At 46.2% G+C, this 16,080-nt stretch overlaps 1 protein-coding gene across 1 annotated transcript in view; it reads left to right on the forward strand.

Annotated features, from left to right (window-relative positions):
• The first annotated feature begins 6,508 nt into the window (after nt 1-6,508).
• LOC103276600 (cytochrome P450 27C1) overlaps nt 6,509-16,080 on the forward strand; it is a 23,089-nt gene continuing 13,517 nt past the window's right edge. The window contains 2 exon segments of the mRNA XM_021706973.1: nt 6,509-6,565; nt 9,110-9,127. Of these exon segments, the coding sequence (XP_021562648.1) occupies nt 6,509-6,565; nt 9,110-9,127 (75 nt within the window).

Consider the following 16,080-nt stretch of genomic DNA (forward strand, 5'->3'; position numbering starts at 1 on the left):
TTGACTAGAAATGAGGTGGTGTTTTTTGCTATTTGCCGTAGCTGTAGGTATTAGAGGTATTCAAATTTCCTCTGATATTATTCATAGGCTTTTTTTGGTTGTTTTTGAGTGAGGGTTTTACTCTGTCACCTAAGCTGGAGTGCAATGGCATGATCGTGGCTCACCACAGTCTTGAATTCCTGGGCTCAGGCAATCCATCTGCCTCAGCCTGGAATCACAGATGTGCTCCACCGAGGCTGGCTAATTTTTTTTCCTTCCACCTTGGCCTCCCGGAGTGCTGGGATTACAGACGTGAGCCACCACACCCAGCCTCCTCCGCTGCTTTTGGTTTTGTCTCCACGGTTGCACAGAAGCCCTCCTGGTGAGGCTGGTGAGATGTGGGGACAGAGCATCCTCTCGTCCTCCGATTAAGCCGCCATCTTTTAATGAGCTGTGCTCCTGTGCTGGGACCTTCAGGAGTGCTACTCAGCATTTCACCCTCCGGTGGGGCAGCAGGATGTTTCCCTTCCCTCAGGACAATTAGGCTGTTGCAAAACTTCTGGTGAAATCATTTCTCTTGAGTGCAGGCCCTGTTGAGAAAAACAGTGCCCTGAGTGTGTCTCCATACCCCCTGCCAGAAGTAAGAAGGGTTGGAGGGATTTCACCAGTCAATTGCTGGTAGGCATTTAGATTGGTTCTGTGATGCTGCCGTTGTGAGTAGCACTGCGATGAGCATGCAAGTACAGGTATCTTTTTTTTTTTAAGTTGGAGTCTCAGTCTGTCACCCAGACTGGAGTGCAGCGGTCACTCCCGGCCACCGCAGCCTCGACCTGCTGGGCTCCGGCGATCCTTCCACCTCAGCCTTCCAGTAGCTGGAACTACAGGCGTGCGCTACCACGCCCGGCTCATTTTTTGATTTACTGTAGAGACGAGGTCTTGCCAAGTTGCCCAGGCAGGTCTCGAATCCACCGGCTCAGGCAATCCACTCACTTCGGCCTCCCAAAGCGCGGGATTACAGACTGAGCCACCAAGCCCGGCTATCTTTTTTATCTATTGATTTATTTTCCCTTGGGTGGATCCCTAGTAGTGGGATTGCTAGGTCAAATGGTAATTATGGCATATATATATATATATATACACACACAAACACACACACACACACACTACAGAATAGTACACCACCATAAAAAAGAATGAAATTATGTCTTTTGCAGCAACATGGATAGAGTCGCAACATGGGTAGAGCTGGAGGTCATTATCCAAAGTGAACTAACTCAGAAGCAGAAAACTAAACTCCACATGTTCTCACCCATCTGGGACCTAAATGGTCACAGAGATGGAAATAATAGACGCTGGGACACCAATAAGGAGGAGGTGGGAGTGGGGTTAGGATTCAGAAACTCACTCAGAAATTTTTATGAGATTCCTATTCACTGTTTAGGGAATGGGCCACCTGAGACCAAATTCCCGCGACTATACAATATGTCTGTGTAACGAACATGCATGTGTACCCCTTGAATCTAAAATACAAATGGAAAAAAAAAGAACCATCATTAAAGCAAAGTAACTTTGTGTGTGTGTGTGTATATGTATATTTATGTATATATATATTTGAGTCAGAGTCTCACTCCATCGCCCAGGCTGGAGTGCAGTGGCACACTCATGAACACCCCAGCCTCGACCTGCTGGGCTCCGGCAATCCTTCCGACTCAGCCTTCCAAGTAGCAGGAACTGCAGGCATGTGCCACCATGCCCGGCTAGTTTTTGATGTATCGTAGAGATGAGGTCTAGCCAAGTTGCCCAGGCTGGTCTCGAATCCACGGGCTCCCAAGGTGCTGGAATTACAGGCTGAGCCACCAAGCCTGGCAGTATTTTTTAATAAAGCCAAAATGATAATAAAATTGTGATTAAAAATAAAATAAAGGATTTGCTCTCTTTATTTTGAGAACCTGGTAGAGTTCCTAGTGGAAAAACTCACAAAAATGTGGGGGCTCTCCTAAGACTAGAGTTTTTTAACTGGAGGCCACATTGAGCCTCCAGCAGTTTAAGTTTTCCTACCCTGGTACATGGCCCCTTAGAGGTTTCTGCTCTTGATTCACGCAAGTAGCGAATCAGGTGGTGATTCTCTGTATCTGCCTATCACTCCAATTTCTGAGGCAGCAGTTTGCCTATGACTTCAATTCTCTGCTGGGTCTAAAAAGAGTTGTTGGTTTCCAGTTTGTTAAGCTCTTTGCTTGTTGTTAGGATGGGAATGATGACTTCCATACTCCTTACATGCCAGACCAGAAACGAAGTCTGAGTATCCTTTTACTTTCTTTATAATGTTCTTTGAAGCACAGAAGTTTTAAATTTTGACCTACTTTTTCTTTTGTTGTTTGTTAAGTGTCTTACCTAAGAAACCATTGTCTAATTCAAGGTCACAAACATTTACTCTTATGTTTTCTTCTAAGGGTTTTATAACTTTGTCTCTTTAGGTCTTCGATCTATTTTCAGTTAACTTTTATATATAGTTTGAGGTAGGAGCCCAGCTCGATTCTTTTGCATGTGGATCTCTGTTGTCCCAGCACCATTTGATGAAAAGACTATTCTTTCTCCATTTAATTGTATTGGTACCTTTGTCGAAAAATGAAATTGACCATAGATTTATGGGTTTATTTCTGGACTTTCAATTCTATTCCATTGATATAGATATCTGTCCTTCTGCCAGTACCACATCTTGATTATTGTGGCTATAAGGTAAGTTTTAGTAAGTTTTGAAATTGGAAGTGTGAGTCCTTCAACACTGTTCTTGTTCAGGAATAATGTATTGGCTGATCTGGGTCCCTTGCATTCCCATACAAATTTTAGAATCAGATTGTCAGTTGTTGCAGAAAAAAAAAGGCAGCTAGAATTTTGATACAGAGTGCATTAAATCAGTAGATCAGTTTGGGGACTATTACCATCTTAATAATATTACGTCTTCTAGTTCATGTGTGGAAGATATCTTTTCATTTAGTTAGGTCTTATAATATTTTTACAACAATACTCATTGTCCAAGTCTTGTATTTCTCGTTTAATTTATTAATTATTTTATTTTCAATGATATTGTAGGTTGTTTTCTTAAGTTTGTTTCCAGATTGTTCATTGGTAGTGTATAGAAATACAACCAACTTCATTTATTTTTTTATGTTTTTGAGTTGGAGTCTCTCTGTAACCCAGGCTGGAGTGCAGTGGCATGATCACGGCTACTGCAGCCTCTACCAGCTGGGCTCAGGCGATCCTTCTGTGTCAGCCTTCCCAAGTAGCTGGACTACAGGTGCATGCCACCATGTCTGGCTAATTTTTTGATTTATTGTAGAGATGAGGTCTTACCAAGTTGCCCAGGCTGGTCTCGAACCCCTGGGCTCACGCAGTCATCTTGTCTTGGCCTCCCAAAATGCTAGGATTACAGGCACCCAGCCCATTTTGTTTATTGACCATGTGTCCTGCAACTTTGCTGAACTTGTTTGTTAGCTCTAATAGTATTTGGGGGTGTTTGTAACAGATTTCTTACAATTTTATATTTATAAGAGTATGTCATTTTCAGGACAGAAGTTTTATATTGTTTCCAGCCTGGATCCATCTTATTTCTTTTTATTGTCTAATTACCCTGGCTAGGATCTCCAGGTCGATGTTGAGTAGAAAGGCAAGAGCAGACATACTTTCCTTGTACATGATCTTGGCGGGGAAAGCTGTAGTCTTTCATCATCAAGTGTGGCATCACGGGGGTTTTACTGGTGCCCTTTGCCAGGCATCCGGTTATTACTACTTCCGTGTTTCAGGTGAGAAAATTGGGGCTCAGAGAGGCCAGGTTGTCCTGCCAAATAGCTAGTAACTGGGAAACTTGGGATTTGACCCTGTTCTGTGGTTTCAAAAGATTGGTCCTTTTCCCTGTCTGCCTAGAGGTAGCCAGCAAAGAGAATGCCAGGAAGAGAAGGGAAAGTGTGTGTGATCAGTGGCTAACGAAGCAAAGTTTCCCCCTACCGCAAGTGACTCTGGAAACCGTACATCCCAGTAACACACCCGTCAGTCACTGTATGGCCGGCCCAACTACCTGCTTCCTTGTCAGCAGCATTTGCTGGCCCAGCAGCCTTCAGGACTGTTTGAGGCCGGTCCCGTCCACATGTCTGCCTCTTCCACAGAGGGCTGGGAGTCCCTGGATGAGAGGAAAAGTCTTTTACAAGGAAAGCCGTGTATTGGGCACAAACAAACGATCTTTTATTTCTTCCAGTTGTTTATCTGAACTTTCTTTTTCTTAAGAGATTTCCACAGTCGATCTTTATAGTGACGAGAAGTGTTACTCCCTCACAAATTTCTCATCTTAAAGAAAGTATTCTCGGAGATACGTTCAGATTTCATTTTGGAATTTAGACTTGTTCTTTAGACCCTCCTTGTAGTCTGAGCTTCTCCTTTGTTAGGAGAAGACAAACAGGAAATGGAGGCAAAAAGTTTGGGTGAATTCCTCAGAATCAAATAGTAAAGTACAGGTCTAGCCCAAAGGGAGATCTGGTCATCTGCTTTCTACACTATGTTTTTTTCCAGTCACACAATATTGCTTCACAAAACGCTAGGGTGTTTTTTGCAGAGACCACTTCTTCCTGTACTTTGTCCTTAGGTGTGGGAGTCTGAACGCTTAGCTGTGAGCATACAGAGTTTGCTAAGTGTATGGGCTTGGAGTCCGAGACCTGGGTTTGAAGCTAAAATGCACTGTTCTGTTTATTGCCTGGGGGCCACAGTCAAGTAAGCGAACCTCTGTGAGTGCTGGTTTCTTCATCTATAAAATAAATATAAGAATATTTACCTCCTGGGTCTTCATGAAAACTAACTGAGAAACCGTGTAAAACTCTTTGTGTATTTTTTGACTCATAGCAAATGCACCATACGTGACAATGATTATTCTTTTAACTCTCTTCCACGTCTCCAAAGAGGACAGCTTAGTTCTGCGTGCACTGGCTGCCTCACTGCGGCTTGTCTTCTCGGTGCGCATTTCAGCCCGCAGACTCTTGATTCTGAGCACCAAGAAGACTCACAGATGTTGGAAGCCGGATCAAACCCGTTTTCAGTGCCCCGTGGTGTGACTCAGGCAAAAACCGTGACTCGGCTTTCAATGCCCGGTCGTGTGCCGCTTTTCCCACCGGCCTAATAAGGGTCTCAGGCTTCCATGGATGTAGGGTGACTTTGTAAAGAAATACCAGTTCTCGTTCTAGGTGAGGCCTGTGGATCGTTAAGAAGGACTGCAGGCAAACCAACAGCAATGCAATGGCAGAAATTGCAGGCCCGAGCCCTAGAAGACTGAGTTGAGAGCGAACCCGAACATTTGCTTCTCTTCCGATTTCCTGCAGGCACAACTGACCTGGGCATGCTCCATGCCGAAAACCTCAGGGACTCTGGGCTGCTCCTCTGGAAGCCTGTGCATGGGCCCATGGGAAAGGGAAGGGCAATATCTTCATCTGTTTGTGCTGCTGGAACAGAACACCAGAGACTGGGCCACTTTTTAAAGTACAGAGATTTGCCTTCTCGCAGTTCTGGAGCTGGGGAGCCCAAGCGCAAGGCACCAGCATCAGGCGAGGGCCTTCTGGCTGTGTCCTCAGGGCGGAAGGCGGGAAGGATGCACTCACTCCCACCGGCCCTTTTTGTAGCAGCATCAGTTCGTTGGCGGGACTGGAGCCTCATGACCCAGACACCCACCGTGAGGCTCCACCTCGCCACGCTGTTGCATGGGGGATGAAGTTTCCATCACAGGAGTCGGGGGGCACGTTCAGACCACGCAGCCAGGGACAGCGGGACCCTGGCTCCCGCCTCAGAGCACCGTGGGCCTCAGCGGGCTCTCCTCCCTTGCCTGAACTTCAGTCAGCCTCACGTACTCTCGCCCTGGAAGGCAGCAAGGGCTCAGGCCAGGAGTCAGCCTAGAGGTCCACTGCTAGCGTGGGCTGGAGCACATGGGAGGACAGGCCCCCATCGGCTTAAAATCTAGTTCAGAGCAGGCCTATGCCACATGGTGCTCAGAGGCCAGATGTGCCACAGACACATCTGAGTCTGAAGCCGGATCAAACCCGTTTTCAGTGCCCCATGGTGTGACTCAGGCAAGTAACTGCACCTCTCTGAGTCTCCCCCGAAGAGAAGGCAACAGTCCAATGCTGATGGGAGGCCTGCGGCGTGTGGCAGGGGGTGATCAGCAGATGCTACCTCCTCTTAGTCACGTGGCTCCTCTGGGCCTCAGTTTCCACATCTTCAAAGTGGGGGCCGTAACCCTGGGCCTACAAGCCCTACTGGGCGTGACACGGAAAACGCCGAGACCGGTCTACGAGATGTCCCAGGAGGCACGCTGTGGCAGAACACAAATGCAAAGTGCTGCGGAAGAGGAGGGAGAGTTTCACAGTATGAGGTGGCCAGAAGGAATGTCACTGAAGTAGGGCTCGACGGGTCCTGGCCATGGGAGCGATTAAATGGGCCGAGATCCAGGCACTGCCTATGGGACAAGGAGCGACACCAGGGGCTGAGAAGCAGGAACATGCATGCCTGCCCTGAATGTGGCTTCCAGGAGTTGCTCGCTTTACTGGGAACCCAGGTAGGCCGTTTGGGGTTCTATGCTGACATCCCAGCTGACTAAGATGAGACTAAAACATGGTAGCATCAATCCTAAAAAGGCCAGGAAAGTTTTGAGGGGGTAAAAATGTACTGTGAAGCCAGGATTCTTACTCCTAGGTACTTATTAATGCAAAAACCTATACGCGAGTGCTTATTGATGTTGTCCGTAATTGCCAAAAACTGGAAACCGAAATGGCCCGAGTTAATCAGAATGATGAGCAAACTATAGTGCATTCCTCTAATGGACTATGACGCAGCAGTGAAAAGGGGCAAAATAAGCCTGGGCAACATGGTGAGACTTCATCTCTGAAAAGAAAGAAAGAGAAAAAGTAGCTGGTTGTGGTGATGTGTGCCTGCAAGTCCAAGCTACTCAAGGGACTGAGTCTGGAGGGTGACTTGAGTCCAGGATGAGGCTATAGTGAGCTGTGATCACACCACTACACTCCAGCCTAGGCAATAGAGCAAGACCCGGTCTCAAAAAAGAAAAAAGAAAAAGGAACAAAACGCGGATAAGTGAAACAATGTGGTAAGTCCCAATGCACTCTGCTAAGTCCAGGAAGCCTAATAAGTTTAGAATATGAATGTTTTAAAGTGATAGAACTATTTTATATTTTGATGGTGGAGATGATTATACAACTGTATATGTTTATCAAAACTCAAAACTGGACACCAAAAATCGTCATTTGAAGTTATACTTCAGTAGACAAAGAACATGGGAATTGATGTCAGGGTGGACAAGCTCACATTTTAATGAGCTTATCTTGGTATCCCCCGCAGCTCCTAGTTGAGTGATTTCCACATAGCAGGAACTCAACAACCATAGATCTCAAGAAAGTGGTTGTAACCTCATCAAATTCTGGGGTGATGAAATACATCAATATGATATTTTCAAACCTAACTTTGATCGCTATCAGATCATATAAGGGAAGAGCAAAGAGTGTTGGTCTAGGATTTGGGAAAACTAGGATATCTTGGCCGTCCTCCTGCCATATGACTTTGGGCAAGCCACTTGAATAATCTCTAATAATTAGTCACTTACCTGCCTGGTCAAAGGGTTGTTGAGAGCGTCACATGAAAAGAATATATGTTAAAATAATGTATGTCATAAACTGTAAAGTACTGCACACAAACCAGGTTTTGGCATTGTCATTGATCATGCACTTTTAAATAAGGGATGTAAGTATCAGGATTTAAATGACATATTAAAAAAAAGAATCCCCAAATGAAATTCCATCCTATACCTTTTCAAGTTAAACAAAGAGTTGACACTTGCGAAACAAAATGAAAAATAAGGCTTGAATGAATGATTTTAGAAGCCATGATCATATGAAACTCACAGATTACTTAACACATATAAATAAACCTCTGTGCCCATTTGTTACGAGGGAATTTCACCGTTTGACAAAAACACGTTGCCCATGAAGTACTTGTGTCCCGTGTGCACACTCTGTGTGAGGCATCAGGGTCCCTCGAAGAGCAGACGGGGCTGGTCAGTGGAGCTCCTCAGGATGAGGCCAGGGCAGCGTGCCTGTGGCCGGGGCCGCACCCTCAAGATGGCAGAAGGGACACCCAAGCCCTGGCAAAGTTTGCACCACACCTGCTGTGGCCTGAATGTCTGGGTCCCCTCCACCCTCCCTTGTTAAAGTCCTTTACCCCCAAGGTGAAAGTGTCTGGGGGAGGCCTTGGGAGGTGACTAGGTCATGAGGGTGACACCCTCCTGAGTGCGATTAGTGCCCTTCTGAGAAAGGCCCCAGAAAGCGTGTCTGTCTCTTCCCCACGTGGAGACACAGCGAGAAGAGAGCTGTCTGCAGCCTGGACAGAGGCCTCACCAGAGCCCGACCATGCTGACATTCATCCTCCACACCCGGGAGAAATAGGTGTCTGCTATTTATAAGTCACCTCGTCTATATGACAGCAGCCCAAACAGACCAAGAAAAGCTATGTTCTGTGGACAGTGAGGTCACAAATTAGTTTACTGGGAAGTAATTTGTCTGAAGTTGAAGTCAAGCTTTACCATTGCAGAAGTTTCCATTTGGCAAAGTGTTTTATTTCTCTTGCTAGTGGTGACGGGATTTCTTTCTTTTGCGGACTCCAACAGAAGTTTGCCCTTAAATGTATTTGAGAGTCACTCGGTGCCACCACTGCATTGGCTTGGAGGAATCCAGCCCCGGCCCTCAAGGCATTCTAGACTCAGCTGGAGAACTGTCATTAAACAAGAAAGCCCAGAAAAGGGTTAAAGGGCTCCAGACCCACGGCAGACAAGAGGACAACAGGCTGGGCTCCCCAGGCACCCTGCCAACGTCAACAGGGAGGAATAGGCTGGGAAGGCCAACTTAATGAGACTCACACCGAGCTGAATCTTGGAATCCACAAGACTGAGGACCACACCCCGAGCCACCAAGATCAGCTTCATGTCATGTTGTAGAGAGAAAAAAAGGACCTGCTGACTCTGGAAACTGAAAAGTCATAGAGGGGTGGTAGAGATCCTCTAGATACAGCAGGGTCATCCGCTGTCTCCTGTGAGGGTGTCAGGGCTGTCCTGGTCCGGTGGTCTCTGTACGTAGTGGGATAGATGGCTGCCTGCATGCCCGAGCTTTCGGGGACCTTCCAGATGGCAGCCCCCCAACGAGAGTGTGTCTGTGCTGTTTGCCCTAGCAGACGTTCCATGGAAGGCTCTGACCCCTCTGGGTCAGGAGCTACGGGCAGCCAGCCCCATCCAAACCCCTGGGACAGGCCAGGATGGCTGTGGAACGCTGGAGGAGGGCTTTCCAAAGAAAGGGCGAGTGAGCAGACTGGCTTCTGCTGCAGCTTGCTGTGGTGAGCCTCACCTTCCTTTCAGAATTCACCACACTGTCTGGGTCCTAGTTATCTGTCCCAACACCAATATCTAAGAAGTGGTGATAGCTAAGAGGCACACCCATCTGCTAGGCCTACCTGAAATTTTTTTCACTTGTGTGCAGAGCAGGTGTAGTGAAAGGTCTAAAAAACTTGGAAGCAGATTTGGATTCAAATGTTAAAACTTTGCCCCTAACTTAACTCTTTAGGGGGCATCTCTTTTGCTCATTTCCTCACCCATGAAACCAGGACAGTGTGCCCACATCGTAGGGCAGTTGTGAGGATGAAATGGATTAAGGTGCCTAGGGTAGTGCCTGATGTCCAACAGACTATTAAAATGTAAACCAGTATTTCATCAGGCTGTTATAGTGGAAATGATGGTATTTTTCATAGAAAGTTGGAGCTTCTTGGCAGCTAAAGCCCTGCTTCCAAGGCACGGCTGGCTGCTGAATCCCACTGGAGAATGCCCACATTCCTTTGTAGGAAGCAATGCTTATTTTCTGCCACAACTGGCCAGGACTGTTGTGGCTGAGTGCCAGCCTGACTTAAATAGCACCACCTGGTTCACAGGAAAGAGGATTTCAGATCTCTGCATTCTGTCTCTGGCATAACTTTATTTGGTTGTCTTTCTGCTCTGTCTTTTTAATGATGGATCTGGGAAAAGTAACAAGATCATATCATTAATTATTTTTCTTTTCTGCACCATTAATTCTTAAATTGAAACCAGTCAGCGACATGGCACTGGAGCCCAGGAAGCCGGAGTAGGTGAGAGTTTCACACAAACCACCAGGGAAGCGTGGAAGTCATTCCTGCCCCGCCAGGACCAACAGCCCTGGGCTTCAGAATTCAGAGCCTTCCTTCCTGGAACGTCTCATACAGTAGGTCCCCTTGCTGAGATCCAGTTCAGTCATCTCTGTTCTTTTCCGGGAATATACACACTTCACTAAGCTTTGCTTACCTAACTACCCTGTATTTCCATGCTTCATCCTACAGATTGATGCACAGTCACCTGGATTGGAGTTCTGGGAGGTGTTCAAGACTGTCTCTTGGTTTTACTTTCACAGATGGTTATTTATCATGTGGACTTTTAGAGGGCAATCTTATTTCTCTCTCTCTCTTTCTCATTGTTTCCCATGTACTGCCCACAAGCTGGACTTCTTGAAGGAAAACATCTGTGCAAACTCTCCTGGTTTAAGGTCAGACAAGGACAGATGGTGCCCTCCCATAGGAATCTCACCTCTGTTTTTCTTATTCACTGATGGAGAAAGGAACAAGCAAATGGACAGTGTTTTCCCATTCTGGAAAAATATTTTTTCAGTCATTTTTTACTTATATTTAAGATTTCTTATAACATTCCACCCTTTATTTCCTCCCCATTGTATTCCCCCAACTATGAGAATAATTTATTTTTATTAACAATTCTTAGAATAATACATGCAATATTAATTACAGAAAATGTAGACAGAGACCCAAGTAGCAATTATATATATATACAGAACTGTATAGCATATATGTATGTTATATGTATACGGCAGTCACATATTAACACTTTTACCTGTGTAGTCCTGTAAGGACGTCTTTGTTCCTGAGGACCAATCAGCTTCTGCAAACTCTAAAAAGGCTCTAATGTATATCTGTGTATTAGGGCAAAAAAAAATTCTTCCAATCAGAATGATTTATTCTACTTCTGGGCTTATGTGTTTCCCACTAATAATAATTAGCTACCAGACAGTCATAAGAAATAGCGCACTGCTCAACTGCAGAGTTTCAGACCTATCCTTCATAGCCGTGCACTGAGACTCAAATAGCCTTTGGCTGAATGTCATGAGCGCTTGAGGCAAATGTCAAGAGTCGATATCGTTGTATCTCAAATGATGAAAGCCAGCCCTAGAAGTCACCAGAGATGGCACCCCAAGCACAGAAGGGCAGGGGAGTTCCGGGGAGGCCTGTTTCCGCGTGTGGGTACAGCTTCCTTCCCCCTCTCTCTCGTGTTCCCGTACTCTCTTCTTCCCTTTGCTGCAGTCTGGCCTTAATTCACCTTCAGAGAGGACGAGCTGCATTTTAAAGCATGATTTAACTCTGCGTTTGACCGTTTCCTGAGCAGAATGGACTTTTACCTATGTGGTCCTTCAGTGACATCTTTGTCCCCGAGGCCCGGTCAGGTTCTGCAGACTCTCAAGAGCCCCTGGAGCAGCCAGGCCGCGGGGCTGCTCTCCGTCCTCCGCTGCTCACTGCACTGCCACCCGCTTCCGCCTGCAGAAACGGAGCCCATTCTCCAATCCCTGCCCGAGCGCCCTTCCCCGGGAGGCCTGCTGCCACCCCGCGCCCTCCTTGCCCAGACCTGGATGTGGCCTCTCCTTCCCACAAATCCCACTCAGCGCCGGTATCAGTTTGGTGACACTGAGAGTCATGTGGTTTGGATGCGTGTCCCGGTAATCAAAGTCCGAAAGTCGAATAACGCTGGTCGTCTTTGCTTCACTCACGTGATACTGACAATTATTCATATGCAATGTGATTCCACAGCGGTGAAAAGGTAGAAACTGCTAACCACAAATAAACTATTTTTAGCCAGGCTTGATGGCGCCTGCCTGTAGTCCCCGCTGCTCCAGAGGCCGAGGCGGGAGGATTGCTTGAGCCTATGAGTTCAAGCCTGCAGTGCGCTTGCCTGTGAATAGCTGCCACACTCCAGCCTGGGAGACACAGCCAGAGCCCCCTCTTAAAAAACATTGCTTAATAACAGCACTTGGTTTGTAGACTTTTTTTTAAAGTTTACATGTATATATATTACCTTTGGATGCACAAGTACAAACGATGAATCTTTAAATAGTGTGCTTGGTTTTTGGAGTAGGTTGTCAAGTTGCTAACGCCGCCTTTGGGTTGCCCTCCTTGAAACCAGGACACGATTCTTGGGTTCCATGCCCAGCCCCACCCCGAGCGGGTGCATCCTTTGTGCAGTGAGGCACTGAGTTCTGAGGCTGTTTGCAAACGCCTCCCCACCCCGCATGTGGAGGCGGTTCAGAAGCACTGAGCAGCCCACCGCCCTGGTGCCTGCCCTGGGAAATGCCACGCACTCCCCCCTGCAGACTTCCCCAGTCTTCAGGGGTGTGCCCAGGAAAAGCCACCTACGCGGCCTCACTGTCATGATGAAGACGCGGGCTGGAGCGGCGACGTGGTCATTTTGCAGCAGCGTGGACAGCCGGCAGGGCCTCTCAGCTTGGTGTCTTCGCACGCGAATGCTGAATGACAGCGGTGTGACCCGAAAGCCGAGCGAACTGCTCCTGAAATGCGAAGACAGATGGCAGATTTCTTCAGCACACCTCCGGGAGTGCTTTCGCAGGGCCGGTATACTTCTAAAACGTGGGAGACTTTTCTGCGGCCGCGGCTGGAGGTGTGTAAGTTTTTGTGTAGACATGTGTTTTCATTTCTCTTAGATATACATCTAGAAGTAGAACTGCTGCATCAAGTAACTGTATTTAACCTTTTGAGGAACGGCCAGACTCTGTTTTCCAGAGTGTCTCCTCCAATTTACATCACCACCAGCAGTACGAGAGCGTTCTGACTCCGTTACATCCTTGTCAACACTTGTTACTGCCTGTTCTTTTGATTATGGCCATCCTGCTGGGTGTGAGGTGCTAGCTCATGTGTCCGGTTTACATTTCCTGATGAGCAATGTTGTTGAATATCTTCCCGTGTGCTTATTAGTCATTTGTAAGGGCTTCTTCGGAGAAATGTCCACTCAAATCTTTTGCCCAGTTTTTTTAGCTATTGATTCGTAAGTGCTTTTTATATATTCTAGCTACAAGTCCCCTATCAGATATGTGCTTTGCAAGTATTTTCTCCACGCTAGGGGCTGTCTCTACCTTTTTGAAGTGTCCTTTGAAGCCCAAGAGTTTTAAATGTTGTTGAAGTCCAATTATCTCTTTCTTTTTCTGTAACTTACCCTTTTGGTGCTGTGCCTTACTTAATACCTTATGCCAATTACGCCAAAGTCTTGGAGAGTTTGTCTCTGAGAGTTTTTTTGGTTTTAGTTCTTACATTTGGATTTTGATCCATTTTGAGGTAATTTTTGTGTATGATGTGAGAAAAGGGTATTGATTCACTCATTGCTAGTTAGCTGCACCAGCATCCTTTGTTTAAAAGACAGTTCTTTCCCCATTGAATGGTCTTAGCCCTTTTGCTGAAACTCAATTGGCCACAGATGTCTGGCTTTATTTCTGGACTCTCAGATTCCCGTGACTATACTATGCCAGTACTGTACTGTCTTGGTTAAGTAGTGTAGCTGTGTAGTAAGTTTGTTTTGTTTTGTTTGAGTTGGAGTCTCACTCTGTCACCCAGGCTGGAGCGCAGTGGCACGCTCATGGCCACCGCAGCCTCCACCTGCTGGGCCGGGATGATCCTTCCGCCTCAGCCTTCCGAGTAGCTGGAACCACAGGCATGTGCCACTCTGCCTGGCTAACTTTTTGATTTGTTGTAGAGAGGAGGTCTCGCCATTTTGCTCAGGCTGGTCTCAAACTCCTGAGCTCGGTCAATCCGCTTGCCTCCGTCTCAGAGTGCTGGGATTACAGGCATGACCCACCTTGCCTGGCTACTGAGATTTGAAATAGGAAACTCTGAGTCTCCCAACTGTTTTCTTCTTTTTCAGGATTGTTTAGGCTATTCTGAGTCCCTCGCATTTTCATGTGGATTTTAGGGTTAGCTTACTATTATTTTTTAAACTTGTCATTTTTTATTTTAAAGATGTGGGCTACAATTCGGGGTGAGGTATACAAATGTCATAACTGCAGCTACTCTTGCTGATGAGGTGTGACCCCCCTTCCTCAGGCAGGTTGCTGCTACTGCCAACCCTTTTCTTACAGTATTAGATAACTGTCCAAGGTCTGCTTATGAGTGAGAACATGTGACAATCAGTTCTGTTTCTGTGAAAGATCACTCAGTATTATAGACTGTAAGTACATCCACATTGCTGTGAAGTTCATGATTTTGTTCTTTATGGCTGCGTAATAGTCCAGCGTGTATATGTACCTCATTTTTTTTTATCCAGTCCTCTCTTGATGGGCAGCATGGTTGGTTCCATGTTCTTGCTACTGTGAACAATGCTGCAATAAACATACATATGCAGGTATCTTTTTTATAGAGTGATTTGAGTTTTCCTGGGTATATTCCCAGTAGGGGGGTTGTGGGGTCATATGGAAGGTCGATTTTTAGATCTTTTAGGAATCGCCATACTGTTTTCCACAGAGGCTGTACTAGTGTACACTCCCACCAACAGTGAAGTGTTCTTTTTTCACCGCATCCTCTCCAGCATCTGTGGTTTTTTGAGTTATTGATGATGGCCATCCTGACTAGGTGGCATCTCAGTGTGGTTTTAATTTACATTTCTTTGATGATTAGGCTGAGCATTTTTTCATGTATCTGTTGGCTGCTCATATGACTTCTTTTGAGAAGTGTCTATTCATATCTTTTGTCCACTTTGTAATGGTGCTGTTTGCCTTTTTCTTTTCGGCACGTTTGAGTTCCTTGTAGAGCCTAGATGTTAGGCTTTTGTCAGACATACAGTTGACAAATAGTTTTTCCCAGTCTGTGGGCTGTCTCCCTGCTCTCTTGACGGTTTCTTTGGCTTTGCAGAAGCTTGTCAGTCTGATGAGGCCCCACTTGTCTATCTTCTCGCTTATGGCCTGGGCACTCGTGGTTTTCATCAGGAATTGATTGCCGGTTCCAGTTTCCATAAGGGTGTCTCCTGCATTTTCTAAGTTTCTTGTAGTTTGAAGTTTTACGTACCAGCAGCATTCTCCTCAGTTTTGGAAAAGGACACACAGAAATTCTTATGGAAACATAAACGACCAGGAATCACCAAAACAATCCTCAGCAGAAAAAAAAAAAGCAAGAGGTATCACACTCTCAGACCTTAAGCTTTATTATACTGCTACAATAATCAAAACAGCCTGATAGTGGTACAAGAACAGGCATAGAGACCAATGGAACAGGATAGAGGTTCCAGAAGCAAAACCTCAATCTTTCAACCCACTCATCTTTGACGGTCTCCACCGCCAAAGACTTGGGGAGAGGAGAACCTATTCACGCAGAAGATTAAAACAAGACCCCTACCTATCACCGTGCACAAAAATCAACTCTAAATGGATCAAAGACCTAAAGGATTAACTTACTGATTTCTACAAAGCCAGCGGGAATTCTGACAGGAATTGTGCTGAATCTGTAGGTTGCTTTGGGGAGGATTTCTGTCTTGACAATATTAAGTCTGTGAACGTGGGATGTCTTGCCCTTGACTCAGGACTTCTGAAATTTCTTTCAACAATGTTTTAGAGCTTTCAGCATATAAGTTGTGTTGAATTTATTCCTAAATGTTTTTCTATTTGACGCTATTGTAAACGGAATTGTTTTCTTAATTTGATTTTGGGTTGTTCGCGGCTAGGGCACCAAATGTAATTTACCTTTTAGTGTTATTTTATACCCTGCAAGCCTGCTGAGCCTGTCTGCCAGTCCTGACAGTTGCTGGTGGGTTCTGAGGATTTTCTGTGTGAGAGATCATGCCACCCGCGAACGGCCAGCGCTGTGTTCTCCCCGTCCCGGGGCCTTTTATTTCGTTTTCCCGCGGGCGCCGCCCGGCGAGGCTCGCTCGCTGCAGGGCCGGCCGGCCCGCTC

Source organism: Carlito syrichta, unplaced genomic scaffold (assembly GCF_000164805.1).
Source record: "Carlito syrichta isolate Samal-C Ts95f unplaced genomic scaffold, Tarsius_syrichta-2.0.1 Scaffold316266, whole genome shotgun sequence".
NCBI classification, from domain to species: domain Eukaryota; kingdom Metazoa; phylum Chordata; class Mammalia; order Primates; family Tarsiidae; genus Carlito; species Carlito syrichta.